This window comes from Diceros bicornis, chromosome 35, assembly GCF_020826845.1.
Source record: "Diceros bicornis minor isolate mBicDic1 chromosome 35, mDicBic1.mat.cur, whole genome shotgun sequence".
Lineage (NCBI taxonomy): Eukaryota > Metazoa > Chordata > Mammalia > Perissodactyla > Rhinocerotidae > Diceros > Diceros bicornis.
In genome coordinates, this window is record NC_080774.1 from 22,843,805 (window position 1) to 22,863,329 (window position 19,525).

Here is a 19,525-nt window from a genome sequence, read left to right on the forward strand (position 1 = left end):
TAAGAAAGGGACCAGATTACAGTCTCTGTGTCCCAGAACATCAGGCTCTGCTGCCAGTGTGGCTCGAACCTGAGTCTCAATCAGAATATCAGTGAGGTCCTCTTGTTCTTCACTCATTACAGAAGAGCATTCTAGGCTCCTCTGCTCTAGAGGCACTTAGGCTGCATTTGCACCTCTGGAGAGAGACTACAGAGGCAGCTGGCGGAAGCTGTCTGCTCAGTTATCATTGCCACATCAAGTCATTTGTCAGAGGCTCAATGGCTGATTTTCCAGCAAGCTCTCAGGAGCTTAGGGAGGTTGCTAAAGTACGCTGCATACTTTGTGTAAATGCTGCACTGGTGGACGCTTCAGAGCATCTGCTACCCTTGGAATTTAATTTATTAAATTAACAGAACCAAATAGAGGATCAGGCAGGCTGAGTCAATAGTGGGTTACAGGGACTGCCCAGGCGGCCTCTTGGGCCTCCCTCAGCTTCTAGGCAGTGAAAGGAGAAGTGAGTCATATGGATTGTGCCTTGCTTTGTAACATTAGTTGAACGCTTACATTTACAGGGCACTGTGCCATTCACTTTCCGTGCATTCTCTCCCTTAATTCTCATAATACTGTGAAGCAAGTATTACTATCCTTATTTGCCTGAGGAGAAAACTGAGGCTCATAAAATTCAGTAACTTGCCTGAGGTCCCACAGATAGAGGTCCTGCCCTCGTTGAACTTATATTTTAGTGGGAAGGGAAGAGATTAATGGTGAAAAATATTGAGGGCCTAAGGACAGGTAGGATCTGACCACTGGGACTGCATTAGTAGTTGTGTTTCATAGGCTCCAAGATGTCATCACTTGTGAGATGCAACATTATTTTACATACCACTGAGAAAAAAAATGCTTCCAATTAAACAATGATATGGATTGATTGAAAGACACATCCCAGGTTTAAAGATTAAAATGTGTCCCTTAGAATTGATGAAATATAGTAATACTCTTCTCCTTTCTGGGGTGCCAGTTCAGTGGAGTCTGATTTATGGCTGGGACCCATTTGGTTAAAGTTTGATTCCCGGGACATCTCCATTATCGTTCATGTCTAGAAGCAGAGCACTCAGCTGCATCTGGGGGAAGCTAGTGGTTCCAGCTGATGCCTGAAGCTTATTCCTGAAGAAACTGACTGAGCTAATATTGAGGTCGACTGGAGGCTTGGAAAGGTGTTAAGTCACAGAAGGCAGAGGACACTGGCTTTTTGCCACAGGAGGTTTTGCCCAGGTGTATTCCACGCCCTCCATCTGCCCGGGTTGTGTGTGTCAGGCTGATCTCCCCTTCAAAAAATAAGATCTTAAATATATTCCTAAGTTTCAAGTTTCCTGTTGAATTGTCACTGAATTTTACGAATCCATCATAGATGTCATGTGTTTGCTCTCAAAACTGCTGAATTGGATGTGCTGTCTGCATGGCACAAATCTGGGAATTGAAAGTTCTAAGTTTAAGGTCTGCCCTTGCTGTTGAAATATCAGTTTAACCTGGATCCTTTATTCTTTACAAATAATAATAATAGTGTAGCTAACACTTACTGAGCTTGTACCATGTGCCAGATCCTATACTAATCACATTACATATATCAACTCATTTTAATTCTTATAAAACCCCAAGAGGGAGAAACTGTTATTATTTTCATTTTATAGATGAGAAAGCTGACGTATACAGAGGTTTAGTATATTGCTCAAATTCGTAGTTAGTACATGGTAAAGTTGGGAGTAGAACCTAGGAAGTCTTTCTCTAAAGTTTCCATTTTTTTTAAATTTAGGTTTATCGAGGTATAATTTATATACAGTAAAAATCACCCTTTTAGTTGTACAATTCGATAAGATTTAACAAATGTATACCAGTCAAGATATAGAACATTTTCATCACCTCAAAAAGTTCTCTTGTGCCCATTTTTGGTCAGTCCTCTCCCCCAGCCCTCAGCAACCACTGAGCTGTATTCCGTCTGTACAGTTTTGTCTTTTGAAGACTGTCATATAAATGAAGTCATGCAGTATTTAACCATTTGTGTCTAGCTTCCTTCATTTAGAATAATGCTTTTGAGATCCACCTATGTTGTTTCAGTAGTTCCTTGTATTGCTCAGAAGTCTGCCTTTGTACAAAGGTATCACAATTTGTCATCCGTTCACCAGTTGATAAACCTTGGTCTGTCTATGATAAAGGTGCTACAAAGCTGCTATAAACATACATGTGCAGGTGTTTGTGTGGACATGTGTTTTCATTGCTCTTGGGTAAATACCTAGGAGCCCCAGGATCTCTGGGTCATATGCTAAGTGTATATTTAGCATTATAAGACACTGCCAACTGTTTTCCAAAGTGGCTATACCATTTTGCATTCTGACCGACAACATGTGAGACTTCCAGCTGCTCTGCATCCTCTCCTGCACTTTTGTATTGTCTGTTTTTTTAACAGTTAGCCATTCTAGCAGGCATATAGTGGTAACTCACTGTGGTTTTAATTTGCATTTCCATGAACATCTTGTCATGTTCTTATTTGCCATCTGGTATCATATTCTTTTGGCCTAAAGAAGTTCCTGTAGCATTTTATCTAATGCAGGTCTGCTGTCAATGGCTTCTCTCAGCTTTTGTTTGAGAAAGCTTTATTTCACCTTCATTTTTAAAAAATATTTTTGCTAGACATTGAATTCTATGCTGACAGTTTTTTTTCTTTCAGTACTTCAAAAATGTTGCTCCTTTGTCTTGTGGCTTGCATAGTTTCTAGTGATGTCTGCTGAATCTTTGTTACCCTGTATGTAATCTTTTTCCCTTCTTCTGCCTGCTTTCAGAATTTTATCTTTTGGGGCCAGCCTGGTGGCATACATAGCAGTTAAGTTCACGCGTTCCACTTTGGTGGCCTGGGGTTTTCAGGTTTGAATCCTGGGTGTGGACCTACTCACTTCTCATCAAGCAGTGCTGAGGCAGCGTCCCACACAGAAGAGCTACAAGTCTACAACTATGATACACAACTATGTACTGGGGCTTTGGGGAGAAAAAAGAAAAAAAAAAGAAAAAAAGATTGGCAACAGATGTTAGCTTAGGGCCAGTCTTCCTTAAAAAAAGAAGAATTTTATCATTTGACTGTAATGTGTCTGGGTGTGTTTTCTTTGTTTTTGTTTTTTAATTTATTTGCTTGGAGTTTGCTGAGATTCTTAGATTACCTTTCATTGACTTTGGAGCATTCTTAGCCATTATCTCTTCAAATGTTTCTTCTGCCCCGTTCTCTATTTCTTCTCTTTCTGGGACAGCAATTATGTATTGTTAGACCGTTTGATATTGTCCCCCAGCTATTGGATGCTCTATTCTTCTTTTTTCACTTATTTTTTTCTCTTTTTCGTTTTGGATAATTTCTATTGACCTATCTTCAAATGTATTGATTCTTTCCTCAGCTGTGTGTAGTCTGTTTATAAGCTCATCAAAGGAATTCTTCATCTTTGATACTGTTTATTTCTGTCATTTCCATTTGACTCTTTTTTATAGTTTCCGTATCTCTGCTGAAATTTCCAATCTGTTCAAGCATGTTGTCCATCTTTTCCACTAGGTACTTTACTGTATTAATCACGTAGTCTCTGTTGGATAATTCTAATATCTGGGTCATTACTGAGTCTGGCTCTGTGGATTGTTTTCTCTCTCCTTTTTTTAAATTGAGATATAATTGACATATAATAGTGTATTAGTTTTAGATGTACAACATAATGATTTGATATATGTATATATTGTGAAATGATTACCAGGTGCTTTATCTCTTGACAAAGAGTTTTTTTCTTTCTTGCTTACCTTCTTGCTTTTATGTGTGTGTTGTAATACTTTATTGAAAGTCCTACACTATGTGTGGAAGAACAGTAGAGGCTGAGGGAAGTAGTATTTATACCTGGAAATAGGCAGGCCACTTCATGTGGGGATTGAGACATTCCGTCAATAATTGAGCTAGGTTTGGGTTTCCTCATTTCTATCATGACCCTCCGTGCACGTCAGGCTTCAGACTCCTCCAGCGATGGGCTACTTACCTTGTACTTAGTGTGGAGCCCGGGATGCCAGTAGGTTTTTTCCAGTGTTCTTGTTCCACCTTCAGCTTTGAGCAGTTCCTACATGCCTGTGGCACAGAGGGGTTCTTTCTCCTCCCTCAACGGTAGATTGCTGTTGCATGTTGCTTGGTACTGTGCTCATAGTGAGGTCAAGTGTGTGTGTAGGGGGATGGTTCTTGGTTCTCCCCCACCATCCTCAGTCCTAGGACATGTCACTGGGCCTCAGGGGTGGGGCCTTTTCTGCATCCCTGCACACCTCACCTCTCCCCGGCAGCCAAGCACTGCCTTTCTTATCTGTGGTGGCTCTCTGGAAGGAGAGAGTTCCTGCCCCTCCCTTAGGGGTAGCAGACCTCTGCTTTGCATTGGTGCCAGATCCTGGGGTTCAAGGCAACCATGGGCTCATGGGCTCATGGCCTTTGCCTCTGCTCTTCCCTCAGAAGCAGTGGATCTGTGGCAGGAGTGAGTGTTTCCTACTCCCTCCCCAGGGTCAAACAGGTTTTGCTTCTACCCTGCTCTGGGAGCAAGAGGGTTTCCTGCCCCTCCCCCAGCAGCTTAAGTCTTTTGCTTCCTTTGAGAGGAGGGTCTGGGAAGCAGGCAGGGTTTCACACCTGTCCCCCAGCAGCAGCTGATCACCTCATGTTACATCAGTGCCACCAAGGGGGACTCTGGTCTCCTGCCCTACCCCAGTCGTTCTCGTGGGCATTGGGTGGAGGCCTGCACAGAACTGCTTGCAAGTGATTGCAGACTCCTGTTGTGTCTGGGCGCCTGGTTGTCGTAGTGAGAGGCTAGCCACACCACCCCCCAGCCTTCTAGCTGCTTTCTTCTCACTTGCTTTTATGGTGGCCACCTCTTCCTCTCAAGCTTTGTCCAAGATGAAACACTTTGTGTGGCCTGACTCTCCTTGGATGGGGCGTCTTACTTTTTAGAATTAAATTCCTTATGTTGTCTTGATCCCTCAGCTTTCTGATGGGTTAAAGAAAAGTTTTCAGCTTTTTCTTGTTGTTCAGATGGAAGCACCATTCTGTTATTGCTTTCTACATCCTAAAGGGAAGTGGAACTCTCCCAAAGCCTGCTTTTTAATCCCAGCCCTACACTCCCTCTTAAGGACTTTCATTTCCAGGATCCTGTTTACACTTCACCACATAAGATATGGTGAAGTGGGCCCGGCCCTGTGGCCAAGTGGTTAAAGTTCCACGTGCTCCACTTCGGCAGTGGCCTGGGTTCACGGGTTTGGATCCTGGACGTGGACCTACTCCACTCACCAGCCAGGCTGTGGCGGTGTCCCACATACAAAAAAATAGAGGAAGATTGGCACAAATGTTAGCTCAGGGCTAATCTTCCTCAAGCAAAAAAAAAAGGAGGATTGGCAATGGATGTGAGCTCAGGGTGAATCTTCCTCAGCAAAAAAAATAAAAATAAAAAATAAAGATACAGTGAAGTGATTGTATCCCCTTCCCAGAGCCTGCCAATCAAAAACAGGAATCCAGAGAAATCAAATGTGCTTAGTACAGAGTGATCAGCCTCTAGTGAGTTTCCTCTATGCAGAAAATAATTTCTTGTGCCACAGTTTCCTTGAAAAATCAGTGTGGACCTTATGTGAGCTTTGCACCCCTCAGGTATCGGAGATGCCCCCACAGCCGTAAAGCCCCTCTCTTTTTACGACTTTACCTCATTGAGTGCCTCCCCTTCAAGGAGGTGCCAGTGTTCTCATGTTTTTTATCTCATTTGTTCTCACACATTCACGTGATACAGGAGCAGGTGGTGTCTCTCCATCCTCAAAACTGAGAGAAGGGAGAGGCCTGGAAATGAAGAGCAGCCCCTGGATCATATGGCCCAGCTGGTGCCAAACCCAGACTCTCTGACTCCAGCCTGGCCCCCACCCAGGCCACACCCCTGTGCCGTGTGCTAATTCTAAGGTCTCCTGGGCAAAAAAAATAAAGCCTCCACAGTCATTTGTTCAGGTTTTAAGAGATTCATTTTGTGATTTGATCCTGAAACATAAGACGGTTGGTTTTGTAGACAAAAAACAATATCCCAAACTGGATGACATTAGTTAGGAAGAGTTTTGTTTGTAACAAGTTGGAAAGTGAGCCCTGTGGCTGAGCCCCAGGCTGAGGGCCGGTGTCCTTTTGTCTTCCACAGCTCTCGTTGGCGCCTGCGGTGGGAATTACTCAGCCATGACTTCAGTGGTCTATTCCCCTGACTTTCCTGACACCTACGCCACAGGAAGGGTCTGCTACTGGACCATTCGGGTTCCAGGAGCCTCCCACATCCATTTCCACTTCACCTTATTTGACATCAGGGATTCCGCTGACATGGTGGAGCTGCTGGACGGCTACACCCACCGTGTCCTGGTCCGTTTCAATGGAAGGAGCCGCCCACCTTCGTCCTTTAACGTCTCTCTGGATTTTGTCATTTTGTATTTCTTCTCTGATCGCATCAATCAGGCCCAGGGATTTGCTGTCTTATACCAAGGTAAGACTTCGTGGCCTCCTGGCGGCCCTCAGGGCCTGTGCAGCCCGGCTCCTCCTGCCCGCTGTTGTGCCCTGCGGACCTGGGGCTTCTTGCCTGGCGGGCTGTGAGTCAGGAGCTGCTGGCTCAACTTGAGGATTTTTCCACTTCCTATTTCATAACTTGTATATGTTTCATGATATAGAAAAGAGATGAAACCTATCAATTTTGCTATTATAGTAGTTCTAACGACAGTTTTCATGGTAGGGTTAAAAGAACAACTAAAAGAAAGAGCTGAGATTGGGAGAGTCAGAAGGCTTTAAAGAGGTCATTTGGTCCATCTTCCTGCCTCTAAACATCCCAGCCAATCCCAAAAGACTGGTTTACCATCTTTCGTCAAACCCTTCTAAGGTGGAGCTGCACTCTCTACCCCTCTAATGTGAACACATGTATTCCAGGCACGTATCTTTGCCAGCACACAAGAAACAGCAGATGTCTAAGACCTAGTCTTTGTCCTGGATGTCAAGGGCCTCGAGAACAGTTCAGTCAGTTTGTGCTGCAGGAAGTCAGAGGGAGGAGGCCTTCCCGAAGGTGTGACAGTCTTGAAGAACAGATAAGATCTGGGTCCATAGATAGGAAGGAAGAGGGCCTCCTGAGCAGAGGGAGCCGTAGCTGCAAAGGCACAAGGGTAGGAAAACGATAAAGCATGCTCAGGTGTCTGTGAAGGGACCAGTCAAATAATTACAATGATTAGAAGCTGACAGCTCCTTCCTTCTGCCTCCTTCAGGGCCAGAGCCTGACAGGTTCTGCTTTGGGGCCAGTGGGGCAATGGAGAGAATTGCACCCAAATTGAATCAAAGAAAAGGGCCTTTCTACATAACCAGGGCCACCTCCTCGTGGCTCTTTGTTGTCTCCACCAGCTTTCCGCCAGTTCATTCTTTTTTGATCTTCCAGCCATCAAGGAAGAACCGCCACAGGAGAGGCCCACTGCCAACCAGACACTGGCCGAGGTGATCACGGAGCAGGCCAACCTCAGTGTCAGCGCTGCACGGTCCTCCAAAGTCCTCTACGTCATCACCACCAGCCCGAGCCACCTGCCCCAGACCGTCCCAGGTAGCAGTTCCCAGACGCCATCAAAGGGGATGGGAGCCACAGAGCTTGAAGGCAGCACTCTTGGGAGTTACAGAAACAGAGCGCTCTTGGGTGTTTCTCATTCTGAGGCAGGTTGTGGGTATTGGCTCTGTGACTCTGTCCTGGCCTTTGAGGGACATTTTCTCATTAGCTTGCTCCCTTAGTCCTTAGGAAAAAGTGCTCACTTCCACAGATCCAACATGTGTGCCTTTTGTACATGTGATTAGTCAGCTAACCCAGTGTTTTCTCACTTAGAGTATCTTTCTAGAGTGCCAAGTTGTGGCTCCCTATTGGCAATTGCAAAAGCTCTCTTTATTCATTTCTTCAAAAGAGATGTAAGTGCTTTAAAGGTGCCAGGCACTGGACTATACAGTGAACCAAACAAAATCCCTGCCTTCCTGTAGCTTATAAATGGGAGGAGAAAGACAAGAAGCAAAATAGATTCAGATAGTGATAAGAGCTGTGAAGAAAAGTCATGCAGGAGAGGGATAGAGATTGGGTGATGGGCTTGTGGCTTAAGCTGCCTCACTTGGTTGGGTACAGACTTCCATTCTCTCTTTTCTGCCAAGGAAGTTGAGGCCTGTATGAACTGGTAGAGCTGCAGCGTACCATTAGCAATTACCTAACCTAGCAGTTTTCAGACTGCTCCCTGGGTCCCCTGCAGGACCCACTGTAGAAGGTCAGCGGGAAGGGCCCCTCCAGTGCTTGCTCTGCGTCATTTGTTTGTGTATGCAAATAGGATTTCACAGGTCCCACGTCTCATTCCTCAGATGAGGACACTGAGGCCCAGAGAGGTTATGTAACTCATCTGTGGTTGCACAGTGGATCCAGTGGTAGAGATAATGTATACCACCCCTTTCGACTCTGAGTCGAGCGCACTTTGAACCACACCGCCTGCCTGTCTCCAAGAGGGAGCTCTAGAGCAAGACAAGGTGCTCACAGGCGTGGGCCCCATGCCGCCCCGGCTCTCAGCTGCTCCTGCCGCTGCCCCCACCTGCAGGGAGCTCCTCAGCCAGACCTGCATCTCTGAGCTGCCAGTGTTCACTTGGGGCTTCCAACAGACCTCCTTCTGAAAACTGAGCTCAAATAGGTCCGATAAACCTTGTCTTTTGCACTTGCAGGATGGACAGTGTATGGCCTGGCAACTCTCCTCATCCTCACAGTCACAGCCATTGTAGCAAAGATACTTCTGCATGTCACATTCAAGTGAGTATGAGAGAGCCGCCTGGTTCCAGGAGGGGGAGGGTCAGAACTCTTTTTCTGCTCTACTTCATTGGTCTGGGTACAATTGTAATATCAGAATGCGATTCCAAAGCCCTTAGTCCTGCAACATAAGGCAGGAGACATTCCTCATTCTCTGTAGAGTGAAATGTACAACTGGACAAATCTCAGTAAGGTTTGAGGGCTTGTGTTTGCTCCATGTCCAGAGGATACAATTTCAAGGAGGATTGAAACAGTCTGGGCATAAAAGGCAACAATTTCCATTATTTGGCTTGTGTTGGCCCCTTAAAGAGATCTTTATGCAAGAGCAAAGATTCCTAGGATAATACCATTGCCTATTTCTTGATGCCTTCTAGAAATTGGGAAACATTCTTAGGAAGAGAATTCTAACACTTTGTTAACAGTTGCTTAATAGTTATTTTAAGACAATTATTTAAGAAGCTTATAGAATTTTCATCCTTCAATTCTAACCAATTTGGAAAAAAATATTTCCTTCCTTTATTTGGCTGCTCAGGTTTAACAGTTCCACCTTCCAGGAAAGGGCAGTTGTTCATGCTGCTGATGTCTGTGTACTTACAGAGGGGAGTTCTATTTAATTTTTTCTAGATCCTTAGTGTCTTTCCTGTGGTTCCCAGTCCAGGCTCTCTCCATTTCTTTTTTTCCCCCTAGTTTTATTGAGATATAATTGGCATACAGGCTTTCTCCATTTCAAGGCCTTCCTGAACATTGGTGTCCAGTGAAAGCCACCTTTTTCCTGAACTTCTCACTTGCCGTCTGCCATAGACTTTTTTATGCATTAAATGCCGGCCCCTCCATTGCCCTGTGAAGGCTGCTCTTGGCCATGTTGGGACCAACCATAGGCCTCTCCACCTTGCACTTTACATTTTTCAGTGGAAACAATGTCCTTGTTATTGTTTACTGAGCCCACTCACGTGCCTTCTATATATATATATATATATATTTTTTTTTTTTTCAGTCACAATTCACATGTTTCTGGGGAAGCCTCTCAGGGACAGTCCTGTCTGTGTGTCCCCTACAGCAGCAGGAGAGCAGGAGGCTTTCTGTAGGGCCTAGCACCTCACAGCACACTGAGGCCCTAAAGTATATGTCTGACTCCCATCTGACGTTGGAGTCTCTGCAACTTCCCTGCCAGGCAGCTGCAGGGGCTGCCCCGGGACAGGGACAGGCGTTGGCAGTCAGGCAGGACTCATTTCAAGCAGAGCGGTTTTGTCTTTATCCTGTTTTAGCTAGGTGGGCTTCCAGATAAATGACATTTGAAGAAATTTCTATTTAAAAAAAACAAGAATTTGAAAATTCATAGTCTCTTGGGCTAGCCCTTTCCAGATTTGAATAATTCTGCCAGTTAGAAAGTTCTTTGTTATACTGAGCTGGAATTTGCCCCACTGCACTCCCGTCCCACAGGACACATTCCATCCGCACAATAGTCTTTCAGATCTCTAAAGGCACCTGTTAGGTCTTTCCCGAGGCCTCACCTCACTGAATGTCCTATTTCATAGATACAGGTATCTCGTGAGATGCTAGCTCGTTTTGGAAGCTTTGTTCTATGTGAAAGATTAAGTTATTTTTGTTTGACAGATCCCATCGCGTTCCTGCTTCAGGGGACCTTAGGGATTGTCGTCAACCTGGGACATCGGGGGAAATCTGGAGCATTTTTTATGAGCCTTCTACTTCGATTTCCATCTTTAAGAAGAAGCTCAAGGGTCAGAGTCAACAAGATGACTGTAGTCCTCTTGTGAGTGACTAAAACCTCCCCCCGTGGCCAGGACACGAGGTCCCTCAGAGCTCAAGGCCGCTGGGGACCACCTCTCCTGTGGTTTCCTCTGACCAACTCTCCCCTGCCTCTCCCTCGACCTCTTCAGGGGCGCCCTCCTACAGACTGGGAAGGGGCGCTCTGCTGCAGGGACAGGCACAGCCTGGATTCGTCCGGCTTTATTGGCTGCACTTAGGAGAGAGACTCAAGGTCCCAGGGTCCAGGCCCTCCTGTGTCTCTCTCTCTGATTTAGGAATGGGGGTGTCAGGACGGTGGGGCTGAGACAACAGAGATGGTTGTGTCTGAAACTGGGTTCAAGTACATTCTAGATGACATCAGGTGGTGGGTAGGTATAGTATACGTTGAGTCTTGCTTGCTTCTCCTCCATTTTGTCCACACAGAGATCACTTTCTTCTGGTCTTCATGGCTTGGAACAGGGCCAGACAGAACTCTGAGGTTCACTTGAGAGTTGGCCTGGTTCTGTACTCCTGGGCATTAGCACCCCCAAAGCCCTAAAGAGGGCCTATTCTCTATGCTGACACTGAGGCTTCGCTCTCTGGGTGCTAGATGAGGATGGGCCTCCTCCAACCTGGGAAGGCCTGAGAATTGGGTCTGGTGACCCCCATTCATGTCAAACCTGACACCTTCCACATACAGGCTTCTTTCCATAGCACGATGACCAGCAGAGCAAGCTTGAGGAGTGATTGTATAAAACATCCACTCATTTATTCACGCAACAGACTTCACTAAAAACTCTTATAGGTGCTCAGTAACTCCTTGTTGGATTAGATGTGTCTGGCCTTGCCCCCGAGCAGCTCGTGGTCCTGTGGAGGCTGAGCCAGGCCCGTCTGTCCGTCATTCTCTAAGTTGACTCTCAGTTCAGAACAAGGAGTATAAATATTGTGGTTTAGCATTCAGGCAGCATTATGTGAGCCAGCAGCCCCGCCTTAGGTGTCCTTCATTTTAAAAGAAGACGAAAAACACCCCACGGCCTGTGCCCTCTGCAGCCCTCTCTGCCCTTCTTATGGGGACAGAATGGGGTTTGGAATGGCTCAGTGGGGAAGGAGGGGGCTCTTGTCCCTGGGCCCACACCACCCTGTGCCTCAGACGGAGGTGAATTGCAGAGATGGCGTGAGGAGTGAGAGGGAGAGTTTGGGAACTGGAGACCCTCTGAGGATGGGCCTCCTAAGACTGCGAGCTGCAACTGCAGTGGCCACTGGTTGTGAGCCAGTGCCATCTCCAATTTAGAAGTCCCCACCATCCAAATGCAGGCTTTGTTAACAGCAGCTGAGAAAGCAGCCTGTGCCTCTGAAGGCCGGGCCTAAGCCTTTGTCAGAACATGACTCTCCCAAAGGCACTCAGGCCTTGGGCCTTGTTGTGCCTCTGGACTAACAGGTTTCCTCTTCGAGCACTTTGCCTACCTCCCCAGTCCCTAAGTCACTGCCTGCTGCCGCTCTTCCTGGGTTCTGCCACACTGGCAACCTGTCTGCGCCTGGCCACTCCCAGAAAGACGGAGGGCCATGTGGGGCCAGCTGGGAGGTGTCTGCAGGGAGAAGTGACACTCAGCAACCAGGAGAGATGCTAGGAGCTGGCAGGCAGAGGGGCATTCAGAGGAGGGGAATGGGGCAAGGGTGCTGCCCCAGGCGCTGTGTGAGGCCTGCGGCAGACATGGAACTGCTCAGTGCTATCTTCATGCTTTGATCTGGAAGGGGTGATTACCCTCGAGCAGCTGTCTGCAGGCCCCTGGGTCTGGAGACAGAAGCCTGTCCCATACAAAGACCACTGGAAATACACTGACATGTGCAGTCTCCCCTCCAAGCTATTCTTGGCTTTTGTGGAATCTCCTCTCAAACACAAGTGTCAGGTGTGTGCAGTCACAAAGGGCCCTATGCTCTGAATAGATCCTTTCACAGCACACAGGGAATGTGGAATTCAGCAAAGAGTTCGCCCAGCCGTGGGGCAGTTGTTCGGCTGCCTAGGGCTTACTCTGATTGCTGCCCTTTGGGGCAGCCCATGGGCCCACCCACCCATCCTGCCCACCTCACACCTCGGGTCATGGAGAACAAGCCCCAAGCCAGTGTGTTGTCTGAGCCTGTCACTGGAGCAGCCCTTTCTCAGAGATCCTAGAAGTGCTGGTCATGCCCCAGTGCTCTCCTTCCGGCTGGCCCTGGCACAGCCCAGTGCCACCAGGATCAACTTACTGTCCAGGGAGCGGCGGTGGGAAACCCAAACCAGCTCAGGACAGTGTGGGGGGAGATGGCCATAAATTGTCCTTTTCCATAAAAGCCTTGGCCACATTTTGGCCACGGCCTTGGTTGGAACCTGTCAGCAACACGGCACAGAGGGTCCCCTGTGGCTAAATAAATTGTCCCAGAAGAGGCGAGGTGTGCTTCTAGGAGCACTGAAGGAGGAAGCACTTGATCTTTTAACAAACCACTTTAGAAGAGAGAAAGTGGGGGTTGGAAGTTATTGGAAAGGGTGATCCTGAGAAAAGAACCTTACAGATCACAAAGCAGAAAATTATGAAAGAGGAAGGGGAGGGGCTTTGGGGACCACCATAGATGTTGGCTCTGAAAGCATCCTGCCCAAAGCATCTGCCCTGAGGTGACAGAGCGGAGGAGGCTGCAAGCAGGCACCTCAGGGCCTTTGTGCCCTCCTCATCCCTTCACCGCTGGTTCCCAGGCCTCGCTTTCTCCGTGTGTGTCCCAGTGGGAGGGAGGGCCCTCGGGCAGCTGATCTTGTTGCCTCCCATGGTGAATGTGCTTCAGCCAGCTGTGAACTGGTCTCTTAGCCATGTTTCACAGTGTCCTTGTCCCCTCTAGAAGGCACGTGGTGCCCTGTGTTCTTCCTCGAGTGTCCAGTTGCTTGCAGAGCAGAGAAAGAGGAGGAATGAGCCCCAGGTACCTTCCCCCACTTCCCCATGTCAGAACAGGGTTGAGGCCTCTCTCTGAGTGTGAGCGAGGTAACCCGGTTGTTGTAACTTCTGAAGTGTGGGCTCTGGCTCAAGACTCCCATTGGCCAGAAACCCACCAAGATCAAAGCACTAGCAAATACAGCTGTCCTGGCCCTCAGGCCAAACCCATGAGGTGTGTCTGGGCACAGCCCCACCCACACGCCCCATTGTCAGCCTTGGGCCCCATTGTCAGCCCAAGGTGGGAGTCTGACCTAGCTCAGGATCCGGCCAGGCTGTCCTGACACCAGCGGGGTACGCAGGCTGTCACCAAGCCCCCGTGTGTCCTGGGCACTTAATCTTCATGAGCACTTATAAGTGGACAGCCTCCGAGATCCCGTCTCCTTGCCTAGTGAGGCCACCCCAGGTCTCCCACTGAGCTGGGCCAACTTCCCTCTCCAGAGCCCAGTCAACTGGCACCTCTTGGGTTTCGAAACTCCTGCTTGGTGTTTGATGTCGGCTTTTGTTACTACCTTGGGAATTTTTAACCTTTTGATTGTTTCCTCTGGTGTCTTTGTTTACCTTCCTCACTATTCTACCTCCTGGCCAGGTCTCTCAGCTTAGCTGCCCTGGCGTGGGGTGTTTTTCAAACCTTCCAGCCACAGCTGCCTCCTCTCGGGCTGGCTGGCTCAGGGGTGACGGGGCCTCGCCCTCTGCCTGCAGACCCCGGAGGGCCCATCTCACAGGCTTCTGTCTTGCCGAGTAGAACATACTCAGTGAGGCAGAAGTGGAGTGTGGAGGAAAGTCTGAGGTAAAGCTACTGCTTCAGAAAGGATGTGTCTTCAGGAGCACATGGCAGGGGGCTGCCGTCGCGGGGTTCACGCAGCATCAAGACCTGCCCACATCCAGACTCACCTTCCCGCGGGGATCTTGACTTTGGATGACAAGGCTTTATTTGTAAATATGCTTTTAATATGCAACTTTGAGAATAAAATAGAAACATCATGTATTTTAAAATATAAGATGAAGTGTGACGCACTGTATACAATTTAATATATATTTTTAGGATTTTGTTATTTAAGAAAATGGAATGTAATGGTACTTAACTTTTACAAAAGAGAGAAAAATGTTATTTTTACCGTCTGGAGAAAATAAATATTCTCATTGTTGTAGAAATAGCGATGGGCCCTAGCTTGTCGTTTTTACGGCAGTGCTCCCAGCGCCCCGTGACGAAGGTGTCACGTGCTGGGAGACTGTGCACTCTTCTTAATTCTGTGCAAATGCCAGGCCTCGCCGTTTGCTCAGATTTTCCTGTCCCTGTCTCCAGATTTCCTCAGGTCTTGTCATGGCTTTGACCCACAGTTGATCTTCAGCCAGTAAGATCTGGAGGAGCTGGAATTCCAGATCAACCCACCACAGGGGAGAGACAGGGGTGGGTCATGGGGAAGCACACAGGGCTTTGCACTCAGAAAGACCTAGGAGGGAGGGGAGGATTTAAGTAAGAGCAAGCTGGCCACACCCATAGTCCTGGGGCATGTGCTTGAAGGCCTGGGCTCACACCCCAGCCCCACCATTTACCACATGACCTTGGACGAATGACCCAGCTCTGTGTGCCTACTTTCTCATCTGTCAGATGGGGTGATTACAGTACCTGCCTCATAGAGTTGTGATGAATTACTACCTGTGGTATGTTTTCAATAAATGGTAGCTGTTCCTTGTTATTCTAGAATAGAGGTGAGGGGTTAAGAACAAAGAAGTGTCTAGGATAATGGCCAAGTATTCTGACTTGGGTGTTGAGGGGACAGTGGGGCCATTCTTTGAGATCAAGAACATAAATGGTGCCAGGTGTGAGAGAAGACATGCTGAGTTCTGTTTGAGCCAAGTCAAATGAGTTACCCATGGGACACTGAGTAGGCAGCCTGAGACACACAGAGGGTCAGGCCTGGGGAGCACAGTCCATGGACATGTGGGCATGGACGACATCCTGGGATGAGTCTGGGGCCACCCCAGAAGGCTGCTAAGGACAGTGTCTCAGGACACACTTAGGTGGATGAGGAGGATCCTGGGCAGGACCGGAGTGGGGGCTGGGGGGGTCAGGAGAGGAGCCAGCCCCAGAAGCCAAAGAACCTACAAGCCAAGTTTCTAACCTGGCTGGTTCAGGCACACACACGCTGCTGGTTCTGTGAGCCCCAATTCCAAATTCTCAGGAGGCGATTTGCCAGGTGAGGTGTCTCTGCTCTAGCCAGTTATGGCGAGGAGAAAAGGGAGCACAGACCAGTCCGACAAAAGGACACTACCACCGCTTTAGACACAGACATGTTTCTCAGAGTGGTGCCTGGATCACTTGCCTTGGAATTCCTGGTCTCCTTGTTCAAAATGCAGTTTCCCGGGCCCCACCCCAGACCTGCCAAATCAGAATCCCTGGGAAGCTTCCTGAGTGATGCTGATGCTCACTGACAACCATTTTAATTTGTTTGAGAAGTTTGGTTGGTAGTCACCTCTCTTCTGAAACAAATTGTCCACACATAGACAGTTGTAAACGAAGGCTGCTTCCTTCACTGTCAGCAGTGTATGTATTATTCAACTGCAAAGACTATATCACTCCAGGGATTCATCCCAGGACAGAAAGAGGTGGGGGGAGAAAGGTGTGCAGCACAGAAGTTATCCCAGATACTTCTCCAGAAGGCACGTTACCTTGACATGGGGTTTGAGCCCCTTTCTTTCCCACTGTCCTCTCCCTCGCTAACTTCGGCCTGCACCCACAGCAGCCAGCCCAAACACTGCTGTGGCTGTTGCAATATGATGGCACCTTCAAGGCCAGCTTCGCTTGAGTGTTTATCTTCTCTGAGCTTTCCTTCTCTGAAGGAAAATATTTTTAATGGCCAGTGGAAAACAAATGGGATGGCCTCGCTGGTGAATTTCTTAGAGACAGATTAGCCTGCAACAGAAAAATAAATAAATGCAGCCAGAATGTGCAACTGTCCTGCCTAAAGCAGGACCAAGAAGAGCCCCCCAAACCCATCTGAGTGGCCTTTGGGGACCACTTTGACCTCATCTCTTTGTTCTCCCAAACCTGAGAGATGTGACATTGAAAAACCCGCCCACCTGGGAGCCAGCACCAGGGCGGCATCAGCCTCATCCTTTGTCAGGCAATGGAAAGCCCTTCTTCCTGTGGAGACAAAAAGGGCTGGACAAGAGCGACCTTGTCTCCAAGCTCGGAAGTCACATGATCATCTCCTCTCCCCACTGGGCTGTGTGCGCCTGAAACTGCAGACAGTCTCTGGGACTCAGAGAACTGGGAAGCTTTTGTTCCTCTGTGGCGGGGTCAGGTCCCCATGGGGGATTGTTTTTGCTTGGCTGAAAGGGACGCTTTGGGGATAGAATATTTCAACCTCAAGAAGCAGCAACATTTGCTTGTAGCTGGAAGTCTTCATTTCTGGTCTCCAGCTGTTGTCTGGAGCCACCAGGCCCCTGCTGAATGGGACTACGCCCAGCAACTAGGGGCAGGCAGCACCAGGCTGGGCTGGCTGTGGACCAGCCTGTGTCCAGGAGGCCTGTCTCCAGGACATCCCAGCGGCAGTGACACCCTCGGCCCTGCCGGTGGTAGTCCCTGGGCTCTGGAATGAACCTGCTAGCTGTGGCTGACTGGCTGGGGAACTGGGCTCCACAGAGAGGCATTTTAGGGGGAAAGTAGATCCAAGCTTGAGGTCCAGAGTGACTCCTCGGGAAAAACAGAAAGGTCTGAAACAGCCAAGGCTTTTTGCAACAGAGAAGTTTCAGATTTCACTTATTTCACTCTTAGGAACATTTACCATTGTCCCTGCTCAAATAAAGCCACTGCACTTTTAAAAATTTAATTGGGGGCCTGCTATTTTGCACACTGCTCATGTGAATGTGTTTAATGAACTTGCCTTCGTTGCTAGTACCAAAGATAAAAGTGGATCAGGAGCATTCAAGGGGTAGTCAAACCTCATATTGAGCCAAATATCGAGCAGCTTTTTATGGGTCTGGGGTGAGCTGAGGAAAGCTTCTGAAGGTGCAAGGATAATAATAAAATAGCTACCATTTCTGCAGTACCTATGTGTGCCAGACTGTGCCAAGCACTTGACAGACATTACTGAATCCATCCTGCGACAACCCAGCCTGGGAACCAAGGCTCTGGGACGGGGCCCAGCCAGTGGAGGGCAGGGCCAGGATTCAGCCCATGTCTGCTGGCTCCAAAGCCAGGGCTCCTGCTCCTGCTGCACTGCAGGCCTCTCCCACCTGGGCAGGGGAGTGGGCTCTGAGGGGCGCCCTTTGGCCCCGGAATATCTCACCATCACAGGCGATGTCTCCAGACAGCCCAGGGAAAGACCAATTCAACTTGCCTGGGGCAGGGAAGGCTCAACCTACACTTCTTGACCTCTTTGAAAACACAGACCCCTCTGAGAATCAGATGAATGTTATCAAGCCCCTCCCCTCAAAAGCCTCACCTGCAAAACTGCGTAGGAATTCTGGAGATTCAGAGATCCCTTGAAACCCTCCCATGGACCTCACGTTTGGAATCTCTCCATTAAGCCATAGGCAAGGTTACCTGAAAGTTAAAATTAAGCTGAAAAAGGACAGCAACAAGAGTAATAATAATAATAGTAACCATGGATACACTTTCCTGATCACCTATTAAGTGTCAAGCAACTTTTTCTGCAAAGGGTTAAATAGTAACTATTTTAGGCTTTTCAGGCCACATGGTCTCAGGTCTCTGTCACAACTACTCAACTCTGTCCACACTGTTGGAGGAGGCATCTGCTTGCCAGAAACACGGCCCATCCACTGGGACCCTCAAGGACCCCATCACTGCACATTCTGGAGCCACCCGGGCGATCTGGGGGAGGAGACTGATGAGGGTGGGAGGGCACCGAGGCCCACGCGCACGCAGCCACAGACAACATGTAAACAAATGGCAGCTTGTATTCCAATAAAACTCAATTTATGGACAGTGAAACTTGAATTTTATATAACATTCACATGTCACCAAATATGACTCTTCTCTTAATTTTTTCCCCAACAATTAAAAAGTGTAACAGCCATTCTCGGCTCACGGGCCATAAAAAAACAGGCGGCAAGCCCACAGGCCGTTGTTTGCCACCCCCTCCCTGCACTTTGCCAACGACTTTGACACATCTTATTTAACGCTCACAACAACTGTGTGGATTAGGCATTGTTATTATCAGATTATTGTCAGATGAGGACACTGAGGCCCAGAGAGGTTAAATAACTCATTTAAGAAGCTCGGGAGTGAGGACTTGAGCCCACCCCCAAGCCTGTTGGCTTTCCCGAGAGACAAGATGGGTGAGTTTAAATTGTGGAGAAAGGGAAGGAAAAGGTGCTGGAGGAGCAGAAAGGGGGCCCCTAAGGTGCGGCAACGCTCGGTGGGGGGAGTGTAAGGGAGGCCGAGAGAGGCTCCTTCCTCCCCCGTCTCTGCTTGAATGGTCTGCACTGCAGGGGAGGGCGACTGGCTTCCTGAGCTGTTCCTCCAGGGACGGAGGCCCCAGATCCAGGACAGCTGGTGGCCTTCACATTGTTTTGCGTCTCCCAGGTTCTCTTAATTATAACCAATTTGCCACCCTCAGCAATTCCTTGTTCTCCTTTGCTAATACCCATGAGTTGGAACTACCCGCCAGACTCCCAGCCAAATGCTCAGCTAAAATCACTTCCCTTTCCCATGTAGGGAGCCCCAGTCTCCTAGAAACTTGCCTTTATTCTCAGTCCTGAGAGGCGGGCAAGGCCGGTCCTTTTGCAAGCTGCCTTGCTTGGCTGGGATTTGCCATCCAGATCTCTTAGCAAAAGGGGAGACAGAATCTGCTTAACTTTCTCGGACTCCTCGCCTTCCCGGCTGACCGTCGGGCTCAAGGAGACTGACTGCAACAGGCAACCTTTCTTCTGTGATGCTCTTTACCATGTCTCCATTCCCACCTTAGTTATTTGCAACTTGGGCCCAAGGCTCTGAAACTCTCTACTCCAGAAACACACTCT

The 19,525-nt window shown here is 48.3% G+C and overlaps 1 protein-coding gene across 2 annotated transcripts in view; it reads left to right on the forward strand.

Moving 5' to 3' along the window:
- The window catches only part of KREMEN1 (kringle containing transmembrane protein 1), a 69,117-nt gene extending 54,432 nt beyond the window's left edge, over nucleotides 1-14,685 (forward strand). The window contains exons 6-9 of one of the 2 annotated variants that reach the window (XM_058531709.1): nucleotides 6,192-6,524; nucleotides 7,455-7,616; nucleotides 8,753-8,837; nucleotides 10,449-14,685. In XM_058531709.1, coding sequence (XP_058387692.1) covers nucleotides 6,192-6,524; nucleotides 7,455-7,616; nucleotides 8,753-8,837; nucleotides 10,449-10,617 — 749 coding nt within the window. In that variant the 3' untranslated portion in view covers nucleotides 10,618-14,685. The remainder of the gene's footprint in view (nucleotides 1-6,191; nucleotides 6,525-7,454; nucleotides 7,617-8,752; nucleotides 8,838-10,448) is intronic. The other variant, XM_058531710.1, reaches the window with a different exon arrangement.
- Nucleotides 14,686-19,525: the final 4,840 nt, after the last annotated feature.